The sequence below is a fragment of the Phodopus roborovskii genome, unplaced genomic scaffold (assembly GCF_943737965.1).
Source record: "Phodopus roborovskii unplaced genomic scaffold, PHOROB, whole genome shotgun sequence".
Classification (NCBI taxonomy): Eukaryota; Metazoa; Chordata; class Mammalia; order Rodentia; family Cricetidae; genus Phodopus; species Phodopus roborovskii.
In genome coordinates this window covers 21,767,292-21,791,681 of record NW_026126482.1, presented here as the reverse complement: position 1 = coordinate 21,791,681, position 24,390 = coordinate 21,767,292, and the positions used below count along the sequence as shown (strand labels likewise).

Below are 24,390 nucleotides of genomic sequence, written 5' to 3'. Positions count from 1 at the left end.
TTTACTAATCACATGTTTCTGCTGTAGGCAGTACTTCCTTTAGACAACTGGTCTACCCAGCACAATGCCATTGCAGAGGAAGTGATTTTGAAATGATGTGAGGAGAGATTGTTCAGCTAATGCACTAGTTTGACTTATTTACTCTAAAACATTGGCTTGTACAATGTAAGTAAAGCCCTATTTAGGAATTCTGAGCATATCCAGGTCTAACAGATTAGTTTAGGCATAGAGGCTAATGGAGAGTAGGATTAAGAAAATGCATTAAGGTTCATTAAGATGAATTCTTCCAGGTTAATTATTGATGAGGTACACATAATCCATCCAGCTTGTCCTTTCCCCTTATCAATTTCCATCTGTTATAGAGTTTCCTTTTCCTCCAACCTTTACTTCTCTATGGGGCAATATTTGTGCTTTAGATCGCAAAGCCAATTCTATTTATTTGGTGTATAAATTTTATGCTGACTTTTTTATAGCTCATGGGTAATCTAGATAATTAAAATATTGATGTCAGATGAAGAGTGTAGCTGTAACATTTTAACTGAGAAGACATTCACTGATGTGAGAAGAAACTATATGCAGTATTATCTTGTAATTTTTAAAATCACAGATATGTAAATTCCATGACATACTCTTTTATTTCTTTACTTTTTGGGAACTGTACTCATTTTAAATAGTACAGTGATTATTCATGTGTATCTTCTTACAAAATACATGCTTGTGTGTTGTATTTTACCATGTTATATGAGAAGAATTCTTCTTATTTAGCAAGTAAACAGCTTTGCTTGGGGCCACATTACATGTGGGTGCTCAAATGTAAAATGAATGATCAGGGAAGATTTCTTCCTTTTCACAAGAAAATAAGTGGCCTAAAAAGATGACATACAGCACTTATGACATGTCAAAATCCAAACTAGCCCTTGGTCATAACAACCCAATTCCCCCTGAAGAACTGGGACTTTTACCCATGTCATGTTCATGGGCCACATCAGAGGATGGTCAGTCCACTGAAAGGAAATGTAAGCAGTAGCTTCATTCCTCAAGCAATGACTGCCATATGAGAACTCCCTCTGTAATCTGCTCCAATCCTCCAAGCATCAGCAATTCACCCCTCCTTCACTTCCCTTCACATCATGAACCAACACCTATCTTCAAAGTGCAAAGATGTCTGCACCGGTGCTATGCTTGTATCTTCAGATACTTTAGTCATCTGCCTTGCTTGGGTGTTCAAAAAATTTCTCATCCCTGTGAAATTTTGATTTCCACATAGAAATATATTTAAATTTCATCCACATACACCAAATTTGTTTTCTGTATAGCTTTCATTTCTGTATGATTCATTTCCATATAGCTTTGTAAGGTAACAAACAGTAGGCAAACATTGACCATTTGTTCTCATACTGTATTGAGAATATTTTCTACAGTGTAATGTACTTCCTTCCATGCACTGAAACTCAAGGCTGCAATAAGGCAAATTCATAGCCAGAACTGGGAACAACAAAGTATCTCAAGGTTGGGGTTGGAGAGATGATGCAACCATTGCTGTTTTTGCAGAGTTCAATTCTCAGAACCCACATCAGGCATCTAACAATGGCCTGTAACTCCAGCTCCATGGGAATCAGACATATTCTTCTGGTGGCACTTATAAATACACAAGCATACACACACACACACACACACACACACACACACACACAGACAGACACACACACAGACACACAGACACAGACACACACACACACACATTAAAGTCAATCTGAATGGAAATTTAACTTCCTTAAACATTTTATGTTTTCAAATAATCTATGTGTTGCTACAGCCACTCCTATCTACTCTTCTAAAATTTAAAGTTAAGAGAAATAATGTCCTCGTTTTTATCTTCTCCTTTCAACTCAGTCCCAAAGTTCTATTTTGATCCTTATTAATCTGTTAAGTGAACTACTTTCCTTTCCACTGTCATTCACTTTGATTAAGGTTTGGATATTCCTTGTTTGGATAAACACAGTTACTTTTAAATAAGTTTTTCTTGCTTCCCATCTGACTGCTATTAAGTCCAAACCCTCTTTCTACAAGTGGAATGATCTTCCTAAAATGAAAGTCCTTCACAGCCTCTATTTTTCCAGAGAAGAATCCAAACTCTGTAGCACAGACAAAGAGAAAGAAAGATGCCTCTAACCACATGATCTGTGACATTTCCAGCCTAAGCTCATCCAACTCTGGTCATGCTGCAATATTTTGACTCTACAAAATTGTTTCCTAATTCCTCAAAACTGAGTGACCTTTATCTCTTCTTTTTGCCTTAAATTATGCATGCCTTTGTTTTCTTCTAGTCAAATCACATTAAAGTATCAAAGATTACCTCAGACTTCCACTGAAGTCTTTAGCTATTACACCATCTTCAGACTTGCATTGGTTTCTTAAACACTCCACTCCAAAAGTGGAGTAATCTAGATAATTAAAATATTTCTTACTTCATTTTTATAAACACTTAGTAAGAATATAATATGGTGCTCTAATGATTTCTATTTGGGAGATTTATTTCTTCTGGATATGGGTGGGCAATATGGTAAAGCTGCAGTAATTTCTAGAGCATCAGTATAAAGACAGGCCTGGATCACTACATCTGAATAGAGGAGCCAGCAATAACTACAAAGTGCTTAGCTGATCTGCACAGAATCTGACAAATATATCCAGGAAGTTTGACCTCTTTATTATGTAACATACTCAAAAGCAAAGGAGGGAAACGGACCTCCATTTTACACCAGGCACAGATATCCATGCAAAATGGACATTTTTACAACTAAATCTACAAAAATAGAAAAATCCCAAAGGGATAATTCCAGGACATTGATCATGGCAATACATTCATAGATTTGAGTTGGTGCCAGAAGCCCTGTAGGCATTTCATATGGCTTTGAAAGTAGCTTTGAAGCAGGTTGTCCAATTGGAAAACAACTTTACAGCATGAGAAACAGTGGTGAAATGAAACTCAGGTCTAGCATCTTTGACTTCCTTGTATATACTAGTTTTATGGTGTTTTCTAATAAATATGTACATGAACATGTGCACATGCTTACACACACACACACACACACACACACACACTTTGCCTTCTTAAATGACAAGCTGGCAACACCAGATCATCTGAATACTTATGAATAGAGGTGTACAACTATTCCTCTCTTGGTGATGTTTGGGCAGATGGAAAGTAAGAAAAGAAAAACAAAAAAATGGGAGGGGGAAAGGAATTGTCAGTGACTTTCCTAGAAATTTCCTAGAATGTCTTTGTATGTAAAGGAATTACTCTGGGCTTCTGTTAGCCCATTTTCTAGAAAAACAAGAACAATGACCCACAGCAAAATTATTTTCTCCCAAAGTCAAGTAATATTTTTCTGTTTTGCATGAAAAGAATTGTACATAACCACAGGAATTTCTATGTGACTAGTTAGATGGTTCTAATCGCTTCTCCTTCCCTTCCTTCCACCCCCTCCTTCCTTTCTCCCTTCCTTCCTTTCTTTCTCCCTCCCTCCTTCCCTCCCTTCCTGCCTTTCTATGTCTCTCCCTCCCTTCCTACCTCAACTTCAGGACCACAAGCTGAAAAGCATAGCAGTGGGAGCATCTTACCTGAGGCAATACAAGTACAAAATCAAGGAAGAGATGACAAACAGCAGAGTGTAAAGTGCCACTGTGATCACAACACCGAGGATGGCTGGGTGCTTGGTTCTCACAAACATCCAGTAGAGTTTAGCTGCATCTGCGATAGGAGTCTCCCCATTGTGTGAAAGCCGCTGAGGAACGGAAGCATGGATGGAAATAAGGATGAGGACATCATCATGTCAGATTAATTTAAAGACATGAAACTCTACAGTACCATAATTTGTTTCTAAATTAAATCTTGTAAGGACTGAAAATTGCACAAAGAAAAAGGAAAGGAGGCTGAGTTTTGCGTGCTTTGTTTAGCAGATTTTTCTCATTTTCCCTTCCACGGCTTGAATGTGCATGCACTTGACGTGCAATTCATGAAGCAAAAGGCATGTTTTATTTATGTGCTATTAACTCGTGAATTTAATGAGCACAAGATATAAAGAAATTAAATGTGATGGTGGAAAGATTCCTTTATTTCTGAGGCGGATTTGATAGGAATTTAATTTGTGCTATGCATAAAAGGGATGGCTTATTTTAGAAACTTATAAAAAAGTTATCAAGCTGTTTAATGTGAGCTTGAAAACTAAAGTTTACACTAGGTTAATTTAAAAACACACCCTGATTTGAGAAGAGGAAACACATATTCTATACTGGGTTATAACTAAGTGCAAAGTAAATAGGTCTTTAAAGACACATGTATATTGCAAAGAACCTGTGGTGTAATTATGTGACATCACTGACCCCTGCATTGTACTGATCTGAATGTCCCTCAGTTGTAATTCCCATGGTATCCAGTGAATAAAAGTGATGATCACTCTAAAGTAGGGATCTTTTCTTCAAGCTGAGAGAAAACTATTTCTTTGGTGTTTAAACTGGCAATTATGTAAACAGAGTTTTAAAAGACACTTTTAAGAGTAGGTAATCCAAATCACAGTAAAGACAGATTCATATTAAGAAAAACCTCTAAAGGTTTACAGTGTGTTTTAAAATATATGTAGACATAAAAAAAAAATGGTTTTAAAGAGACAAAGAAAAACTGGGTGTTGTAGCACACGTCTTTAATCCCAGCACTCAGGAGACAGAGGCAAGCAGATCTCTGTGATTTACAAAGTAAACCTGGTATACAGAGTAAATTCCAGGACAGATAAGAGTTACACAGTAAAACCCTATGTCAAAAAATAAAAAAATAAAAGTAAAATAAACAGAGTAATAATAAAGCCACGTAAAGATAAAAAGCTCAGAAAGAATCTGGTTACTGTATACTATTGTGTTGTCTCTACATTGTTTGACTGCTAAAAAAAATAACAACAACTGATAAAAAATGCTGCTGTATTAATTCAATTTATATATTTTAAAAATGCTTTGAGTCCAACATTTAAGTTCAAGGACAAGTTGCTGGGGAAAAGGATTTCTATTTTTGTTTCCACAAAAAATAAAAAGCTGTGGATTCCTTCCAGACTAATGTGCTTTGATCAAGCCAGGTCCCCTAAAACAGAGTGGCTGGTGATCCAACATTCAAAACAACTTAAACAAAACAACCTTACAGACTACAGCCAGGATTCCTGCGTCTTCTCAGGATCCCCCATGACAGCGCCCCCTATCAACAGGAAGTAGTTTGGAAAGAACGACACCCAAGTTCCCAAATATTGTTTATAAATGTTTGTTTTCATTTAAATGGACTTGGTTATAAATGGTTAAGGATCATAACCAATATCTTTTTAAAGGTAAAAAGGGAATTATGGTATAGATATGCATAGATTGTTTTGGAATGGATTTTCATTTATTGATACAATTTAAGGTCAATTTTGTCATATGTATATTTCTCCTCTTGTTTGTATAGCTCATTTAGAAATGTAATGTATAATATAGTACAGATTATAGATAATTACCTATGATAGCCAAAGCTTAGAGTTTAGTTAGGGTTTTCAAGATACACAGAGATGTATTTAAGATAGATAGGAATTCTTCAAACCTTTCAAAGACCTACAGAATATGGCATTTAAAATGGTTTAGGGTTTTACTTGACAATGAGACATAAATGCTCCTGGTAACACCACCTGCGTCAAAAAGGAAGATGGACATTAAAGAAACACATTATGGAGTTTGCCTCCAATATGGCAAGACTAGCCATTTGGACAAGATACTCCTCTTGTCTGGACTGTTTGACTTTGTGATGTATAAACTGGACATACAGGACCCACAGGAAAGTGACTCCTGATTCAAGATGGACATTGCTACAGAGATCCTGCTTCATGGAAGAGTCTGCGAGACAGTCTACAGGACACAGAGAAAAGTGACTGACAAACTGCCAATACAAGAAGACAGTTTAAAGTTTCCTGCTTTGCTGAAGAGTCTGCCAGACACACTATGGCCTATGGGCTGAAGATGAAAGATTACAAAAGAACTTCGGGTGACCAGGCAACGAGTTGTTTCTGTCATTTCTAGAGCTTATATATTATCCTTCTGTGGTCTTTAAAGGAGTTGAAGACAGGTAGTTATGGTTATAGTTTTCATTAGTTAGGATTAAAGATAAGTTACTTAGACTTTAGACACACAAAGATAAAATAGATGATAAAATATTTTTTTCAAATCTTACTGAATGTTAATGGACTAAATAGTGCTAACTGTGATTCTTATTTGATAACCGTTATGTGATATATTTTACTATGTTAAGGTTAAAACCCTTCTTTTTATTTAGACAAAAAAGAGGAGATGATGGGAGATGTCATTCTGTATATGTTTCTCATACTGGTTAATAATAAAGCACTGTTGGCCAATAGGAAAGGAAGCTAGGAGGGACTAGGAGACAAGGAGGAAATAGGAAGTAGTTAGGAGGAGTCAAGATGGAGAGTCTGAAGAAAGCAGTATGCCGCCCGCTCCCCGGTAAGAGAAATATATTGATCAGCAGAAATGGGTTAATAATTAAGGCAGAGCTAGCCGATAAGAAACAAGTAACCGGGCCAACAGTATTGTATCAAATACAGAGTCTCTGTGTATTATTTGGGGCTGGCGCGGTGGCAGCAGGCGGAAAAACCGTACTCGTTACACATGTATGAAACAGAGTAGGCAGGTTAATCTGTATTTTGTCTGCACCAAAATATTGTTTGGTAGTTGGGCAATGACTAGAGTTCAGAAAGACCAACTATCAACTTCCTGCTTCTTTACCACATCCAAGCCTCTGTTTTATTCTGTTTATTCATCGTTCTATGTGATAAAAGGTGGACTCACTGCTAGCACTTGGAGAAACAGATGGGTGAGGGCTGTCAAACATAACTCCTTCTCTAGTTCTCTGTCTACTTACTTAATGACAAAGACATTGATAAAATAATAATAAAACATACGCTTGAATCCAATAACATAATTTAAACAGTAGGTGCCAATCATTATTTGACTCTCACCGATTGTATGCCTACAAGTTGTCTGTCTGCTCAAATAAGAGAAAATAAAGTTAAACAAAGAAATTGGCCTCTCAAGCTTCTCTTTTAAGTGTGTGGGAACAATAGTTAGCATGAGTGTTATCCTAAATAGCATAGGCAAACTTATTGCAGGTCTGTATCCCAGCTACTCAGGAGGCTGAGGCAAAGCCAGTTCAAAGCTTGACCACATTACAATGTAAGCTCAAGATCGAGCTGGACCATTTCATAAGACTCCCCATCTCAAAACTAAAAAGGCACAAGGTAGCTAGCATGTAACTCAGCAAGACTTGCTTAAGGCATGGCTCAATCCTCAGCACTGCAGAGAAAATAAAAAAATGCGAAGAAGTTTAAATGACATACTGTGAGGAAATGCTGATACAATATGCTGCTGTCACTGTTACAAAATACTCATGATATCCACTTGTAAGGCAGGAAGTCTTACTCTAGCACAAGATTTCAGGGCTTAGAACCACAGTCAGCAGGCTCCACTGCTTTGAGGCCTGATATGAGGAAGCCTATCATGACAAGTAAATGCCTGAGCAAACTTGCTGACCTTCTGACAGCTAGGAGAAAGCCAGGAGGAGCCAGGGTCCCAATTACCCCCTTCAAAGTCATGTCCCCATAGGTCCTAACTTCCTCCCTCTGGTTCCATCACCTCCCAATAACACCTCAGACTGGAAAGAAAAAAACATGCTTCCAAAATGTGGGCCTATGGGGAACACTCAAGACCTGAACTGTAATAGGAGAGTCAGGTAGTTTTTTGTTTGTTTGTTTGTTTTGCTTTGTTTTTAAAGAGTATTTATTTTTATACAGTGTTCTGCCTGCATGTATGCCTGAACACCAGAAGAGGGCACCAGATCTCATTACAGATGGCTGCAAGCCACCATGTGGTTTCTGGGAATTGAACTCAGGACATCTGGAAGAGCAGCCAATCCTTTTAACCTCTGAGCCATCTACCCAGCCTCTTAAGTGTGTCTTTTATTATCACAGTTAAAGAAGAGGCACCTGAGCAAAGATCTACAAGAAGAGAAGAAAAAAGCCATGGACTCTGATGACTTTGTTCCCTCAACATGGGTGTGTTTGATTCCCTATACAGATTGTGAGTTTGTGTCTGAAACAGTAGCCTCTACATTGTGTGTTCAGCACACAGCACAGTATCATCACCTCATGATGCCCCTTTTATCACTATTTATGCGTGAAATATGTTAATTCTTCAACTTTAGTCTCACTTAGTTTCTCGCTTGTTACACCTAACAGTACCGTGAGGTGAATGCAGTAGGTGTGGCTATTGATATGTATTAGTACTTTGACAAAGTACTCACATGTAAATTGAAGGCTGAAGGACTTAACTGGGTTGTTTGTTATCATATAGATAATAAATAGCAGACTGGAGACCAGAGAATAGCTCCCCATAACTTTAACCTTAATTTTTCTCCAACACTCCATGTTTTTAAGGGAGCATTATCATTTGATTCGGCCTCCAAAAAGTATGTGTTGGGAATATAATCCTCAGTGAAACAGTGTTGGAAAGTAGGGTCTACTAGGGGTGGACTTACATGACGAGGAAAAGCAGCAAAAGTAGATAAAAACTAGAGAAAGCTGGAAGATATTAGTTGGAGAGTTGAATTGTAAAGGCAGAATGAACACACACACACACACACACACACACACACACATATATATATATATATATATATATATATATATATATATAATCAACAACAACAACAACAAAATACAGTCAATATCTTCATTTCCTAGCATTCATGTCTTCATGTCAGCTTCTTCTGGGTAAGGTCATTCTGAGATGACTGGAGGATGCCGTTCTGTAGATTTCATAGGGGGCATCAGAGTCAGTTATGTATATTCACTTCATCAGGGCCATGTATACAGTGGACTGGTTGACTTTTCATCTGCCTAAGGGATAAGGAAGGCCATCTTTCTGAGGACTCAGAGGATTATCAAGGACAGCTGCATATCCTTTTCAGTTATCTTCCCCTGTGGCATTGCAGTAAGCTCAGCATCTGGACTGTGCCTGCTGGATATGCCAATCAGGCCTTTGGAAGGAACTGTGAGATACTTCAGAATATGGTCTTCCCATAATGCAGATGGTGTCTTTACACTTCTCATTCAACCAGGCTTGACAGTGCAGTGTCTTCCTTGCCTGCTTGGAGACTCATTAGCAAGAATCAAGTAAAATCCATCTGGATCTAACTCAGTCCACGCAGAATCACAATGAGGGTAGCCACCATAGTGAAAGAAATCAGTGACGATGTAAAGAGTTTACTACTGACTAGTTCCCTCTGTTCCCATGTCACCAAGGTGCCTAATGGTTCTGAGCTTTCAGAAGGCAATCACATCTGCCATATGAACGCAGAAGACAACTGCCTGTCAATCACACATGGTTCTAGTCCATGGCAACAAGATGACCTGAATGCACTCATGGGCTAATCTGCACTTTGAAGTTCATTTTAATAATGTTAAATGATTGAAACGTGGTAATTTTCCACAATTGCATCTGCCCAGTTCTAAGCTTTATTAGCAGAGGTCATTTAAGTATTCAAAATTCTTACATAGAATATACCAGTGGGCTCAGAGCCTCAAGGATGCTAGTTTGGTCAAGAGGAGACTAGCAACCCAAGTCAAGTGAAGCTTCAGCCTAGAAAAGGGCTGGCTCCCTTGACAACATGTCTAGTGTCATCTTGCTCTAGCAATGGTCCAGGGAAATAGAACCTAAGACCATAAGGAATATGGTATCTTGGGCCCTTCTTAATGAGGCATAGTGAACACTGAATTGAGAACCCTGGCTGCTCACAAAATGCACACTTGAGAAGCAGTGCTATAGCATAGAATAGCCCAGGAAAAGTTAGAAAGGGGAGATCAGGCTGTGCTGCCTGCTCTGACACCCAAGGTGTACAATGTCCCAAGGAGTGCATCATAAACTATGCTTTAGACTTTAATTTTAATAGCATGTGATTTAGAGAAGTAATTTCAGACATAACAGCACAACCTATCAACACACTAAGATCTGGTTAGTATAGTGATATAGAGTAAGCCAATGAATACCAGCTATGAAACTTCCTTTCCCATGTACCTATGGTATATATGGTGTGCAGAACATCAATGCATGACCTCATATAATCTTATAAATGAATATTGTTCATATCAAATTATTCAGAATAGCCACCTTCCCCTTGTTTAATGTTTTATATTATTACTTTGTCTACATATAAAAGGTTAATTTATATTTCCCCTTCTTTCACTTTAAAATTGCTTAAAATTTTATTGCCTCCAGATTAAAGAATGTTCTGGTTAGAATTATCACATTTTGAGTCACTATCTGCAATTGAACTTTTATAATCTAATAGAAAACTTTAGAAAATTTCAATGAAATTCCAATAAAGATGCTGGTCTTTATTTGGTTGGAGTCCCAGATAATGGACAGAAAGAGGAGACATGTACCACTGAGCAACCTGTATGCTATCATCTAAGTGACATATTTGCTCCTGGCTTCTCCCAGTATGCTCCTCAGAGCCACCTGTGTGTCTATGACTTCAGGGTCTTAAACTGTGGTCCCTACCAACAGGGTCCACATCATGTTGGAACTTGGTAGAAGCACAAAACTATGTCACACCCATACTCATCGATGAAGGAAATGTGGGGCAGAGTCCAGAAGCTTGATTTCTACCAAGACCTGCAATAGGTTCTGATACAAAATAAAGATTAAGAATTACATACTTCAAACACTGGTGCTATAATTCAGTAGTGGAATGTTTGCCTACTATGCGCACAACCTTGGGTTTGATCCCCAGTGCTGGGAAAATATTTGGTAGTATAGATCAGAAAATTACATACTTGACAAACTCAAAGCAACAAGAGATTTGGATGTGGCAAATAAATTCACAATAATAACTGTATCAATTTGGTATCAAATTATAGTCATATCCATCAAAAAATTAACGTTTGTTTAGACTGAATAATTATCATTAAAAAGTGCACACTTTTAATTTCCTAGAACAATATATATACTCACAGTATTAAGGAGAGATTTTGATGTAATGAGAGAAATACCATCCTTAGAATTCAGAAGTCTGAGTCCTAGTTGTAACTACAACATGAGCTGTGTGTATCACCCAGATAAGCACCAGAATTCTATGTAACTATCTTTTCCAACTGAAAAAAATGGAGACACTACTTACCCCACTAACTCAGCCCACACATATACAGAACAAAGAAATTGCATAACAATGGTTAAAAGCACAGAATCATTTCTTAGTACTGGAATCATGTCTGTCTACGCAGCATCATACATTTTTGCACATCACTAGGAATCATTCAGAATGCTAAGGCTGTATTTTTAAGTTAAAATGTGCTTGTCACTTCTCAAGCATCACAAAAGAAATGCCTGGGGGGGTAACATTTTCAAAGTTATGACTTCAAAATATTCCAGCAGCTCTCATCTCTCAGCTTTATATTTATTATATAAGGCTGTCCCAGAAGAAAGCAGGTAGGCAGCTGGTCACGCTGAATGAACTATTATAAAAGTTCTTTTCCTGGAAGTTTGTCAGGGAACATCTTTAGTTTTTGTTTTTTGTTTTGTTTTTTTTTTTCTATTAAAAAGTTTATTTTTCTGTAAAAAAAAAAAAAAACATAGGACTTTTGGAATAATTTTAAAATGTGACAGCCAATTTGCATTTTATTTTCAAGGTAATTTCCTACTTATCTTTAATATATTTGCAATATTTACAATTACATTTAAATCAATTTTATAAGACCATCCTTTTTTTTTTCTTATGAGGAAAGTCTTAATAACTTCAATTTGGGATGAATCCTGAATGACATCATTATTGAAACAGCCCATGTCAATTGAGTCATGCACTGTGCTGAACTGTGTACCAGGGATTCATATCTTGGTTATTTTACTTGACTTACCCCCAGGAAAGTATCCACTATAAACACTGCCAATGGGTCTAGAACTGTCCATAGTCCCATTGTGATGATTAGCTTTGACAAGGCATCCGGGCAGGAGGAGAACAGGAGCTGACAGCCCCATCTGATCAGAAGCAAGGGGAATGTTATTGTGTTCAAAGCTAAAGGCCCCAGTGCAATCACAGCCAGCTCTTCTCCAATGTGAAGGGAAGACGTGGAGTAGCAGAGATCAACGGTGTAGGAATAAAACTGGAATCTGTTGGGGGGTAAAGCACAGACACTCAGCAAGAATATGGCAAAGGTCAATGTGCAAAACAATCAATATAGCCACGTGCTTTGCTTTCTTTATTAAAGATGCAAAATATTTGACCCAAATTGGCACCTGAAATTGAGCTGTAGATGTCTTTGACCTTTCTTGACCCCAAGGACAGGTCAAAATCAAAGAAATGCAAGTTATTATTCTTATAAAAAAATAGCAGATTTGTGCATGTCATTTGAGCCAATCAGTAGAGTCATCTGTAAATTGAGAACTTCTCTGTGGTACACAGGACATATTAGTGGGCCAAATTTAAAGGCAAAGTATATTAGTGAAATTTCTGATGAGTCGATGCCTTGTAAGAAGGATAAACATAAATCTAATAATACTTCAGGATTTGGGTGACGCCTATTGATTCTGATTATGCCTTTCCTGGCATGACACCAACTCCAACATCAAAACAACAGTCATCACTAACAACTGAAATTTCATAGCAGGGGGCTATGAAGCCCTGTGGGTTAAATCAAATCCAATTCAAGCCAGTAACGGGGTTGCCTTCAGTGTGACTTGGACATCATGCTTCCCTGCAACATGAGAATTGTGTTCATGCAAAGATCAATCTCTAATTCGGCCCATGTAAAACTGTGTCAGAATCCTGACTACTCCATTGGAGAGAAGTCTTCATGTTATCTACTCCTTTACTACTTCTTCAGACTAGGTTTGTTCTTGTGTCGTCATGGGTATGAAACAGAACGAAATAGATTTCTTACTGCGGCACCTGACAAAATAAGCACTCATCAGGGGTGGTGTTATTGCTATAGCTCACAGCTGAGATACGGCCTGGAGTCAGAACTGTGAATCTAGAAAATAGGTCCCCCAAATGTTATAGTAGTTCAAGTCCTCTGTTTACTATCACTGTATTTTTTGCTGTCTTGTTAGAGTAACAACTAACAAAGGTAAGGCTTTCTCTCCTAATAAAGAGTAAAAGTGTGACTAATAAAAACTAATTATCTCAGGCTAGAACATTTGTATTTTCTGCTTTGGAAAATAAGGAAATATATACATATATGATATAGGTGGATGGATGAATGGATGGATAGATAGATAGATAGATAGATAGATAGGTAGATAGTGAAGATATGTAAGCAAGAATTACTTCATGAAAATGTAGTTGTTGACACATACAAGTTTTCATATCTATAACATATCCAAATCTTACTTCATTTCATAAGAGAATCAAAAATGGTGTGCATATGCATTTCTTTTCACAGACTTAAAATTCTTAATAATCATTAATGGAAACTATACACAGGTCACAGGTGTCTGCTTCTATCTGTACCATCAACACATTGGAGAAAATGAATTTGACTTGTGTTGTTATCTATCTGTCTATCTAGAGTGTCTATGGAATCATGTTTACAGGCAGACAACCTTTACAATATATTTTCGCCCCACAGGGTAATGGCATAGAAAGCTGCCTGGGCTTGAGTTTGGTAATTGTTTGAATTCAATCATTTTGTAGAAGAAGCAAGCTTTCTTTTGCTGAGTATGGTAATAAATCAGACTAACATTACTTCTGAAATACCTCCAGCCTCCGTCACTCTTATAAAATCAAAATAGAACAAAAGCACCATTACCAAATTCCTTCTTGAGTTTTGCTCAGATATCAGGACATATTTGAATGTGCTGAATTTTAAATAAATATTGATGCACGAGTTAAGTATTTGTATATACAGAGCCAACCACAGCTTGATGCTGTAACTATAATAAAAGCCCCTGATCTCAGGTAAAGACTTCTTTTGTTTCTTCAAATCAGGCCTCCATTTGAGGTCTTCTAATAAGTGAACAAGAAAAGGTATTTTGTAGTTTGATTTGTCCTAGCAAGATGAAAATACATCCCCTTGTCTTGCAGGGGAAGCACTTACTTTGTAACTGGAGTTGAAAGGGCCCAGAGGAAAAGCCACTGGCCCAGGTAATGCAGGTAGAGCCTCAGGAACCAAAGACAAGCCATCAGCAGAAGGAGGTACCAGAAGCCCTGGCTCTGCCATTGAGCTAACTCAAGTTCTGAAAACAAGGACACAGATGCAAAGTGGAGGTGCTTTGCTAACTCTCCAGATCCAGATCCACAGTCATCTGCAGTGGAAGAGCAGCTGCAAACAAAGAAATCACAGGTAAAATACTGGGCTTGTCCTATGCCCCAAAGGGAAGTGCTCTGGTGGTGAATAGAACTGGATGAAAATATTCCTAAACATTTGGAAGACAAACACATTTATGGTCTTTTTCATTGCAATGGATGACCGAAGATAAAATGGGTAAAAGTGAGTTAGGGTAAAGTAAATGAAAACCATGAGACACAAATCCAGCCTCCTCACAAGGCCTATTAAAAGCAACAAGAATAACAAAACTACAGAACATCAAAAGCATTGGTATTAGAATTCTTGAGTCCTAACTGGAACATGGAAAACAGTATGGTATATATATATAACACCAAAATTTGAAAAAAAATGTAACTACCATATGGACCACCAGTCCCAATTATGAATCCATACGCAGAAGAATTGAAAGCAGAGCAGAGAAGTGATAACCACACCCCTGCTCATGACAGTAGCATCTTCAGCAGCTGAGACATAGCTGCAACACAAATGCCTACTGATGAATGAAGGGAACAGATCTGATAACATGCAATAAAATATTGTCTAACATAAAATAAATAAGGGAACTCTGACACATGCTACAACATGAATGAACCTTGATGATAGTTAAAGAGAAGCAACCAAGTCACAAAAGGGCAGGATTTTGTTACATGACCTTTCTGTTGCAATTAAAGTCAGGGGAAGCAAGTATTGAACGGTGGGTGTCTAGAAGGACAATTCTTCTTGCTGTGGAATGACTCACTGAAACATTCCTGAAATCAGATGTCTAGCAATGTACATATACACATTACTGAGCTACATGCCTATGTCATGAAACATGGGAAGGAGCTATTATAAATAATAAATTTAATTTTTCTGGGAAAAAAATGTAAATCTAAAGTATATTCCTTCTTGTTTCACCTGTCCACAATAAATAGCATTCATTCTTAAGTTGGATTATTTATTGGAACTAATGAGATAGTTCATTGGGCAAGGGAGTTTATTAGCAAGCCTGACAACCTGAGTTTGGTTTCTGAGATACACATGGTAGAATAAAAGAGTCAACTCCCAAAAGTTGTCCTTTGATTATCCATGTACATACCTGTATATGCATGTGCGCACAGGCACACACACATACACACCACTACCACCACCACCACCAACAAATCAAATGTGATAAAATTAGGTTTATCTGTTGTATAAAATGAAATATTTCAAATAGGTAAAAATGAACTATGAAACTGAAGCGAGTTACTCATATAACACTAAGATATACAAATACAGATTCAAATAAAGAATTTATTAATAAATAGAAAGGTGTAGACTCCATGGATACAATTCAAAAGACTTCACTTAATAAATATCTCATTGCTGTCTGAAGACTGTCAAATACAAAGACAATCACGCCATGGGAAGAAAAGATAAGCCATGGCAACATGAGTCTGACAATAGAATATCAGCAAGAAGGGACATAGCTGTGCCCTTTTGGTCCTCATAGGCTAACAAGGTACTAAAGCTGAAATTTACATTTCCCTGAGTGTTTTGCCATGGGGAAGTAGACCATTACCCACTTTTGTACTGAGCATGCCTTTCAATCAAACAAACAAATAACAGTGAAATAAGAAATAGAGCATGTGTCTGAATGTGCGCGCACACACACACACACACACACACAACACGGAATATAAATGAAGAGTTTAAGATTAGAGGTGGGTGCTATGATTCATCACAAATTTCATCCATGTTTGTGAACACCTCTGCAATCCAGCCCTATGTTGTGTGTTCAGGGTGAAAGGCAAGGACAGGCTTACCTTGCTCCTTACAACTTCAACAACTTGCATGAGAGTCACCACAAATTTTCTATTATGCCTAGCTAACTTTAGAACACCTGGATCTAATTAGTATTTTGAAAGTCCAAATATTGACTTATGATTTAAATATCATAACTATACATATTTTATATGCATAGCTCAGTGGGTTGAACAAATCTAAGACCTTAGGTACCCACCCTCCAAGTCAAGAAGCATTTTTATATAACACTTTTAAAATACATTCTCAGGTCTTTTGTAATCAAAATATCCATGTAAAACAGAGAGGGAGGAGGGAGAGAGAGAGAAAGAGCTAGGAGCCTTCATGCTTGACAGAAAGAGATAGTGTCTGTGTTGGTGTCTCTTATAAGAGAGCCCCAGAATAGTCTTTCCAATATGAGAAATGAAACCCAGACTTTTCTACACCACTCAAGCAAAAATATTCTACACATGGTCTCTTTCACTAATTACACCATCACCGTTTCCTTTCACCTCTTCAAAGGGAGGAGAAATCAGATGCAGGCTTCACATGGTGTTGTTTGCAGAAAGCTAGAAAGCTTCAAATGATGCAGAACAGAAAAGACGGAAGCTTATTTGATGAGTGGAAATTTCCATTGTTGTTTTCCATTGACAGAAATGACTAAGCAGTTTGAGTCCTTATGCACAGAAAACTGCCCCACAGCCACACTCCCAGTAAGTTTCATGAATTAAGAATTCCCACTCACACCTAGAAACAAATCTTTGTCAGACATTTTATTTAGAAAAGAAAGTAAAGCAAGGTTACATTAGATCCACTCATTCGTATGCCATTCAAAATACTCAATTATTTGTTCTGAATTAATAGAAATCTGTATTAGTCTTCATTCATTTAATGGCGGCAACCATGCAAGTAGATCCAAAGAATTTAGGAAAAGTTAATCATCTGGTACTTAAAATTTTATAAGCCTTGAAATTTGGTTTTAGCAAAAGAATTGGTGGTGCTAGGTGCTTCTCAATAAAGTAAGGAATTACATTTTATTAGTGAGAGAAGCTAGTGAGGCATAGTGTTATAACTGATATCCCTATCACAATATACAGCAGCTCTAGAGTTTGCACCTGAATCTCAATGCACAGTTAAAAAGAACAACACCCACAACTGTCTCTATAGATAGCATTCAACAATGCATTTCATTCAACAGACCCCAGCTTCCATGTTTTACAATTGCCCTACCAGAGCTCCTTTGTTGGGCTTGTGAACATGCAATGCATGTTACAAGATGCCATGTCCTTGTGGAATATTCCATGTGCATTTCCACCAGTGTGCCCTTCTGTAATCTTTCTTGGTTATGTACAAAGAGTCTGACCATCAAAAGGATTATAAATGGCATCTACCACCGGGGTGTGTAATACGTAGAGTGGGAATTGATTTGGTGGTTATGAAGGAAGCCATAGAGCACACAGATCACTGGAAAATCACATTGAGGCCAGCAGCCTCTCCTGGATTCATGCAGCCAGCACTTCCATTGCTCAAGGGTGAGTCATCAGAGGGCGGGGGGGGGGGGGAGTGGAAGGGGTGGAGAGGAATGCCAGCCAGTCTTTAGTTATTAAATAAAACCTATTTCTCTGAACTTCAGCCACATTTCATATGACACCCACATATCCCCCTTGCATACCCAATCTTCATAGAAACCTGAAATCAAACAAGATTTCTACAATCCATCAGTGTAATAATAATAACATTTTTAAAAAGATCAAAATTGCTTTGGAGAAGAAAAACACAAAATGCATTCTCAAACTCTCTTTGTAGTGAGCACAAACCTTCAGGACTCTATATACTATACAGACTCATTAGCTGGCTGGGATAACCCTTATTTTAAAATCTGTACCAATAGATGGCACTAAAATTTCCATATTCCTTCCTGACATAACCAAATATAACATACATGTAACATTTCAAAAGCTTAATGATTGTAGATACTTATTTAATTGAGTCTTGTTTTTTGTAATTTTTCACTGTATTCTATTCATTAGGAGCTTGTTTTTTATTGTGTAAGTATGATGTCTCTGGTGTCTGTGTGTGAGTGAAAGGACTGTGGGGGTCAGAGGACAATCCTGGGTGTCAGTTCTCACCCCCACCTTGTTTGAAACAGGCCCTATTATAATAGTATTGGAAGAACAGTACCCCGACCTGAAAATATCGCACCATAAACCCTGAATCTGTGCTTATGTAAAATTATATGGCAGTGGTAAATTAAGAGGCAGAAGAAATTTACATTGCAACTTAAAGTAAGATTATTCTAACTTATTTGAGATGAGCTCAGTGTAATTACAAGGGTCTTCAGAGATTGGAAAATGACAGAAAAGGACACAGAGGACCAGAGAGATAGCTAGGATGAGTGATGGGAGATGTCATTCTGTAAATATGTTTCTAATACTGTTTAATGAATAAAGCACTGTTTGCCAATAGGAAAGCAAAATAGGTGGAACTAGGAGAGAAGGAGGATTCAAGGAAGTAGAAGGAGGAGTCAAAATAGAGAGACCGGGGAGAGCACGCCAGCCCATTCCCCGGTAAGATGAAACCACGTGGAAATACTTAGATTAACAGAAATGGGTTAATACTTATGACAGAGCTAGCCAATAAGAAACTAGTACCTGACCAACAAAATTATATCAAATACAGAGTATCTGTGTGTTATTTGGGGCTGGCATGGCGGCAGAACAAGACAAGCGGCAGGCGAAAAAACCTACTCCTAACAGAAGAGGGTTGTATAAAACTTTGGCCTGAATTTGTAGCCTATGAAGACATAAATGACTGAGGAATAAGGACCAATTATAGAGTTGCAAAGTTCAAGGAAACATTGTTGCTTGTTGCCTCAAAAAAAAATATCCCAGAAGCAACAAAATATAAGAGTAAATAAGGTGAACAAGGGTGAGGGGCCTTGTCATCCACCCATAGAACTTTTGGTCTATCCACAGATACAAATAAGTGCAAAGCATTAATACATGAAGCTAAAACCCAGTGTAAAAGTACTTTAATATTCCTATTTCACACTAAGCCAGAAGGAACTTCTCTTATGAGTTATCCAAAATGAAAATAATTATGAAAGTGGGAGTTGAGACTGAGCACAAAGGGAGCAGAGTTCTCAGATTAAAGTCTAATTTCTTCAACTGAAATATATCTAATCTACCTCATTTAATTTTAATGAGATATTATTCTCTCTCTCTCATTCTCTCTCTCTCATTCTCTCTCTCTCTCTCTCTCTCTCTCTCTCTCTCTCTCTCTCTGTGTGTGTGTGTGTGTGTGTGTGTGTGTAACAACATGCGAATAGGGCTCATATAACAACTTTATGAAATGGATTCTCTCTTCCTAACTTAACGTGAGTTCTGGGAATTTAACTCAGGTGCCAGGATAACATGGAAAGTGTCTTTGTCCACTAAGCCATCTGGCTGACGCATCTTCTTATTTTTGGATACAAGAACCTCTCACATCCATTTGTCTGGGCTGAGTGGCCAGTAAGCCTGTGGAATCCAACTTTGTTTATATCTTCTAGGGTTCTGGGAACCATGCACCTCTGTTCCACTTCCCACTCTTTGGGTGTTTGAAACTCAGATCCTCATGGTAGCATACAAACACTTTATACACTTTGTCATCTCCATAGTCTAATAAAATATGTTTCCAATATTGCATTTGATGAGGGGTGAGAGGTACAGTCATCTGCATATATAAAGATGAATATTTAGTATACAGTTAGGAATTATGTTTGTCTAGTAAAATGGCAATAGCAGGTTTTCCTCTAGTCTACGACACATGACAAGAAGGCCATGGTTGTTGAAGGTCACCATTGCACTACTGTGCATATCTTGCCACAGCTGCCAGTGTTGTGGTTCACTGGCTTTACAGCAGGGTGGGGCTGCCAATTGCTCATCTCTCTCTTAGCAGCTATGTAGCACCTTCCAATACTATGAGAGCTAGACTTCAGGGATGAAGATTCAAGATAAGTTCCAGTTTTATTCCTCCAAGGTCTGTGTCCAAAGTGTGTAGTATCTTCAAGAATGGGGTCTTACCACACGTTCTTGGAGGCAACCAAGGGCAACTGCATTTGTCTATCTTGGGGTGGGGAGCAGTTTCTTGGACTCTCCTGGCCAAAAAATGGAACTGGATAGAGGTGTCCTATGCCTAGTATTAGAATTTATGTTATTATATTAGATGGTTCGCATCTCTTGGGTAGAACATTGGTACTCAGTGTGATATGGTGTGTGTGTGTGTGTATGTGTGTGTGTGTGTGTGTGCTTAAAAATGAATATACTTAAATATATGTGTATACCTATATATGAATGTACTTTATCCATACATATGATTATAAAATAATGTTTCTACATGGAGTTTTCAAACATAATGTTATTTACCTCTCTCCTACCCTCTCATTGCATTAGTCTCCTTTCCCCTTGTCAGTTAAAGTGTCCCTATTTTTCCCTTTCCATCTTCATAGCACTTGTGTTCTACTAGGTCTCCCTCTCCAGAGCTATTTCTTCTCTCCTCCCCCCAACCGTGGTCACTTTCTACTTTACTGATATCACTCCTTACCAAGGAAACTTCCAAATGGAGACTATTACACAGGTACACAATCAGTCAAAGTACACATTGAAAGTGACTGTGGGGTGTTCAATCCCAATCAGTAAATCTGCAATACAATCACTATACCTAAGGCTGAGGAAACAGCACAGAAAAAGCTGCTAAGAGGCCCAGGGTACTGGCTGAGAGATAATGTCTTCTAGATATGACAAGGAAGCTGCACCCATGAAATCTCAACACTGTGGTTGTGCAAACAAGACCTGCATAATGACTCCACCAGCTTACATGCCAACATGGATGGGTAAATTTCACAAGGCCTCACCCCTAGATAAAGAGCTATAGGTAGTTAATGGTTACTAGAAGAGGGGGAATCTTTCTCCCCGCAAGAACAAGGCCTCAATCTCAAGCGGTCATCCCTAAATACCTGTACATACAAGCAATGCTAAATGGACTCAGTAGGCTATAATACATGCCTGCATGCATACGCATATATATACATACATACTGGTCCAATGCTTACATCACACTGAGTAATAATTTTCTTTCCAAGCATCACAGAGTATCTAAAAGGAACCCCAGGTGTGTGAAACTTCCAATCGAGTCAGAAGAGTTCAAGTAAATCCCCAAACACGATAGACAAATGTTGTTGGCCTGGGTAGCCTCCCAGCACTTGAAGGCTAGACACTATTGCTGAGGAAACCATACATTTTGAACACAGGACTTGGAGGAATCAAACTGGAACTGACATGGAGCCCTCCTCCCTCAGGACTAGCTTTCATAGCAATGGAAGTTGCTATGCATGCTACCCAGAGAAAGGAGAGGTTGGTACAAATAAGGAAGAGGTCATGAATTAATTGGTAAAATGAAGAAGAAAGGGTCATGAATTTGAGAAGGGGTTTAAGAGGTGACCGAGAGGGAGTTGAAGTGGAAAAGGGGTAGGAAATCATGTGAATACAATACACATGTATGAAATTTTCAAAGAAAAAAGTAAAACCTTTTTAAAACTTGATTCATCCTGAGCATGTGCCACATTTTCCTTGCCACTGGTCCCTAAGCAGCATAGCTTATGATCATTGACACAGATTTAAAGTGTCCGGTGTCCTGTAAGCATGCAAAGCAAAGGGAGTAAGAATGTGGGTAGTTCTACACACTCAGCAGGATGTAGTCTACTAAGGACCTGAGCGTTTGAAGGTGTTAATATCTGGAAGGTTTGGATCCAAGAGTCCTTGAATATGCAAGAGCTCACAGCTCTGGATTTTAAAGCCTAACATGAAGGAGCCATCAAGGCCATGTGCCCTCAGAAGACTCTAGACCACCCTCCCCCACACCCATCACCTGAGCAGCGTTTTCAAATCAAATAGGTTTCCAGGTGTGTTCAGTCTGCTCTGCCTCCATGAACCAGCCTATCTTTTAATATAGCCTTTTAAATATTCAGATAGCATAGCCCCTCTCCTCATCTTTGCCTAGTGCCTAAGACATTTGAAAACTATCATGAGAATTTTCTAAAGGTCATTTAAGGAAAGCCTAGTGAGCCCATGCAGCGTGTCATTAACCATTTTGACTTGTTGGCATTCCCTGTGCCAGTTCACAGCGATCATGTGTTTAAGAGAATGAGGGAAAATATGTGAAGAGAAAAAGGTTCGTCTTTGAAAAAAGGAGGCATTCATCAAAACTTAATTATAAAATTTCAATTATGTACCAAGCATTATGTTAATACTAATATATTAATTATCTATGGCTTCAGCTTTATTTTAAACTATTATAATGTTTGTATGCTCCCTACTTTATCTTTATTTCAGGCATTTGTATGAAATACATATGTTTTATACAAAGATGTCTGAATATACATACACATTTACCTAAATATTCTGGGATAAAATTCTTACCTATTCTTTCAACTTTCAGAAAACTAATGGAAGGAACACTTTCCTGTTTATTGCATGCAATGTGAACATTTTAAAAACTGGAACATTCTCCTTAAAATTGTGCCTTCTTGGCCAATTTGGATATTATGCATTTAATATAACACATTGCACTTTTAACAGGTTTAATTCAATTTACAACAAATGCTTCTAATTAAGTTAAAAGATCTTTGAAAATTGCTAAATCTTAGGGGTAATATTACCACCACTGACATTGAAATAATTGATCTTTCCCACTGAGGCACAAAAGTATGAATGTTCTAATGAGAAAACAGGAATTGAAGTCTATCGAAGGAGTCCAAGGAGACTTCCAAACTCTTTAGGCTGTTATTTCCAATGACAGTTTCTGAATGTGAGTGGGAAGCTTTGGAGACGGACAGGGATGGTGGCAGGAAAAGAAAATTGAGTCCCATCTTCAAAACAAAGGCAGCACTTTCAACCAAGGTGACTAAAAAATCTGTTTTGCATCCTTTCAAATTATCTTTTGTTCAATACACTGTGATTCTAATTTAGGATGTTAGTTTGGGGATCTACAAATAATGTTTTCCTTATCACTGTGTGATAATTAATACTGATGCTATATCACCTATTTCTCCATGAATTTTTCCAGAGGAGGAGATGGGTAGGTCCAGTGCTTAGTGACATCTATGATGTCTGGGAACTGTGGTGAGCGGTTATTCCTGACTCAACAGTGACACCTGAGCTGGAGGCTGAGAGCTGTGGGTTTTGTAACTATTGCTGTAACTTACCTACTGATCCTCATAAGGCACTTAGAATTTTGCCATCTGTGAGTAGAAGGCAAGCATTTACTTTCCTGTTCCTCCCCTCACCTAATTTTGTTACAGTGTTTACAAAGTGCCTCCGAAGAGAAACTGGCTAAATCCTTCATGCATAATGGAAGTTTTATTAATAATTTGAGCAATAATACAAAATAATATAAAAGCTGTTAGCTATGAAAGCAATTATATTGATAAGCACAATGATGATGCCTTAGCAAAAGCAGTATAGGAAAAACAAAACAGAGCAGAGATCCCACAGTTAGTCACAGAACACAGAAAGGGTTTCCCGGGATGCTCAAGACTCCTAAGCTAAGAATGGAGGAGACAGGGTTCTTTAGTTTAAGAGCAAAAGGCCCACTTTGAGCCCTGGATCTTCTTATTACCACTTCTGAACTGTGAACCCCAGCTTCTTCCCAAAATAGACAATTACACGGCTCATCTCTTGAAGTTATGAGGACCAAGGAAGAGTATGAGTTAGAGTGGTAAAAAATTATGTGTCATTTTGAAAGAAGGATCACTTCCGATATAAGCATAGGGGAGCATTGACGAGATGGGGGATATTTCCAAGCCCCAAAATGAGATTTGAGTTTTCTATAAGCATCTCAGGTGTGGCAGAAATGCTTAGACATTTATATTGACAGGGAATCAACAGAATGTTGTATTCTTCTCTTTTGTATCTTTTCTAGAAACATAGTTTGGGTCAGCTGTACTAGATGAACAAGTACTGTGCTCTTAAAAATCCAGAAATGTAAAGGTTGACCAAATCACAGGAAATAATAGATACAATGGAAATGGGAGAAGGGACAGGGCCAAATGTACCCACAGTGTGAATATGACTTTCAATAAAGACTGGAAAACTATTTTCGTGTGTGTGGGTGGCACACACACACAAGAATGACTGTTGAATGCAAAGGACAACCGTGGGCATCAGATCTGTCCTCGCACTCTATAGGG

At 38.0% G+C, this 24,390-nt stretch overlaps 1 protein-coding gene across 1 annotated transcript in view; it reads right to left on the bottom strand.

Moving 5' to 3' along the window:
• LOC127229305 (uncharacterized) overlaps positions 1 to 24,390 on the bottom strand; it is a gene marked incomplete at its 5' end in the record, with an annotated part of 280,807 nt that overhangs the window by 68,072 nt on the left and 188,345 nt on the right. The window contains 3 exons of the mRNA XM_051194389.1: positions 3,622 to 3,785; positions 11,991 to 12,243; positions 14,169 to 14,393. Coding sequence (XP_051050346.1) covers positions 3,622 to 3,785; positions 11,991 to 12,243; positions 14,169 to 14,393 — 642 coding nt within the window. The remainder of the gene's footprint in view (positions 1 to 3,621; positions 3,786 to 11,990; positions 12,244 to 14,168; positions 14,394 to 24,390) is intronic.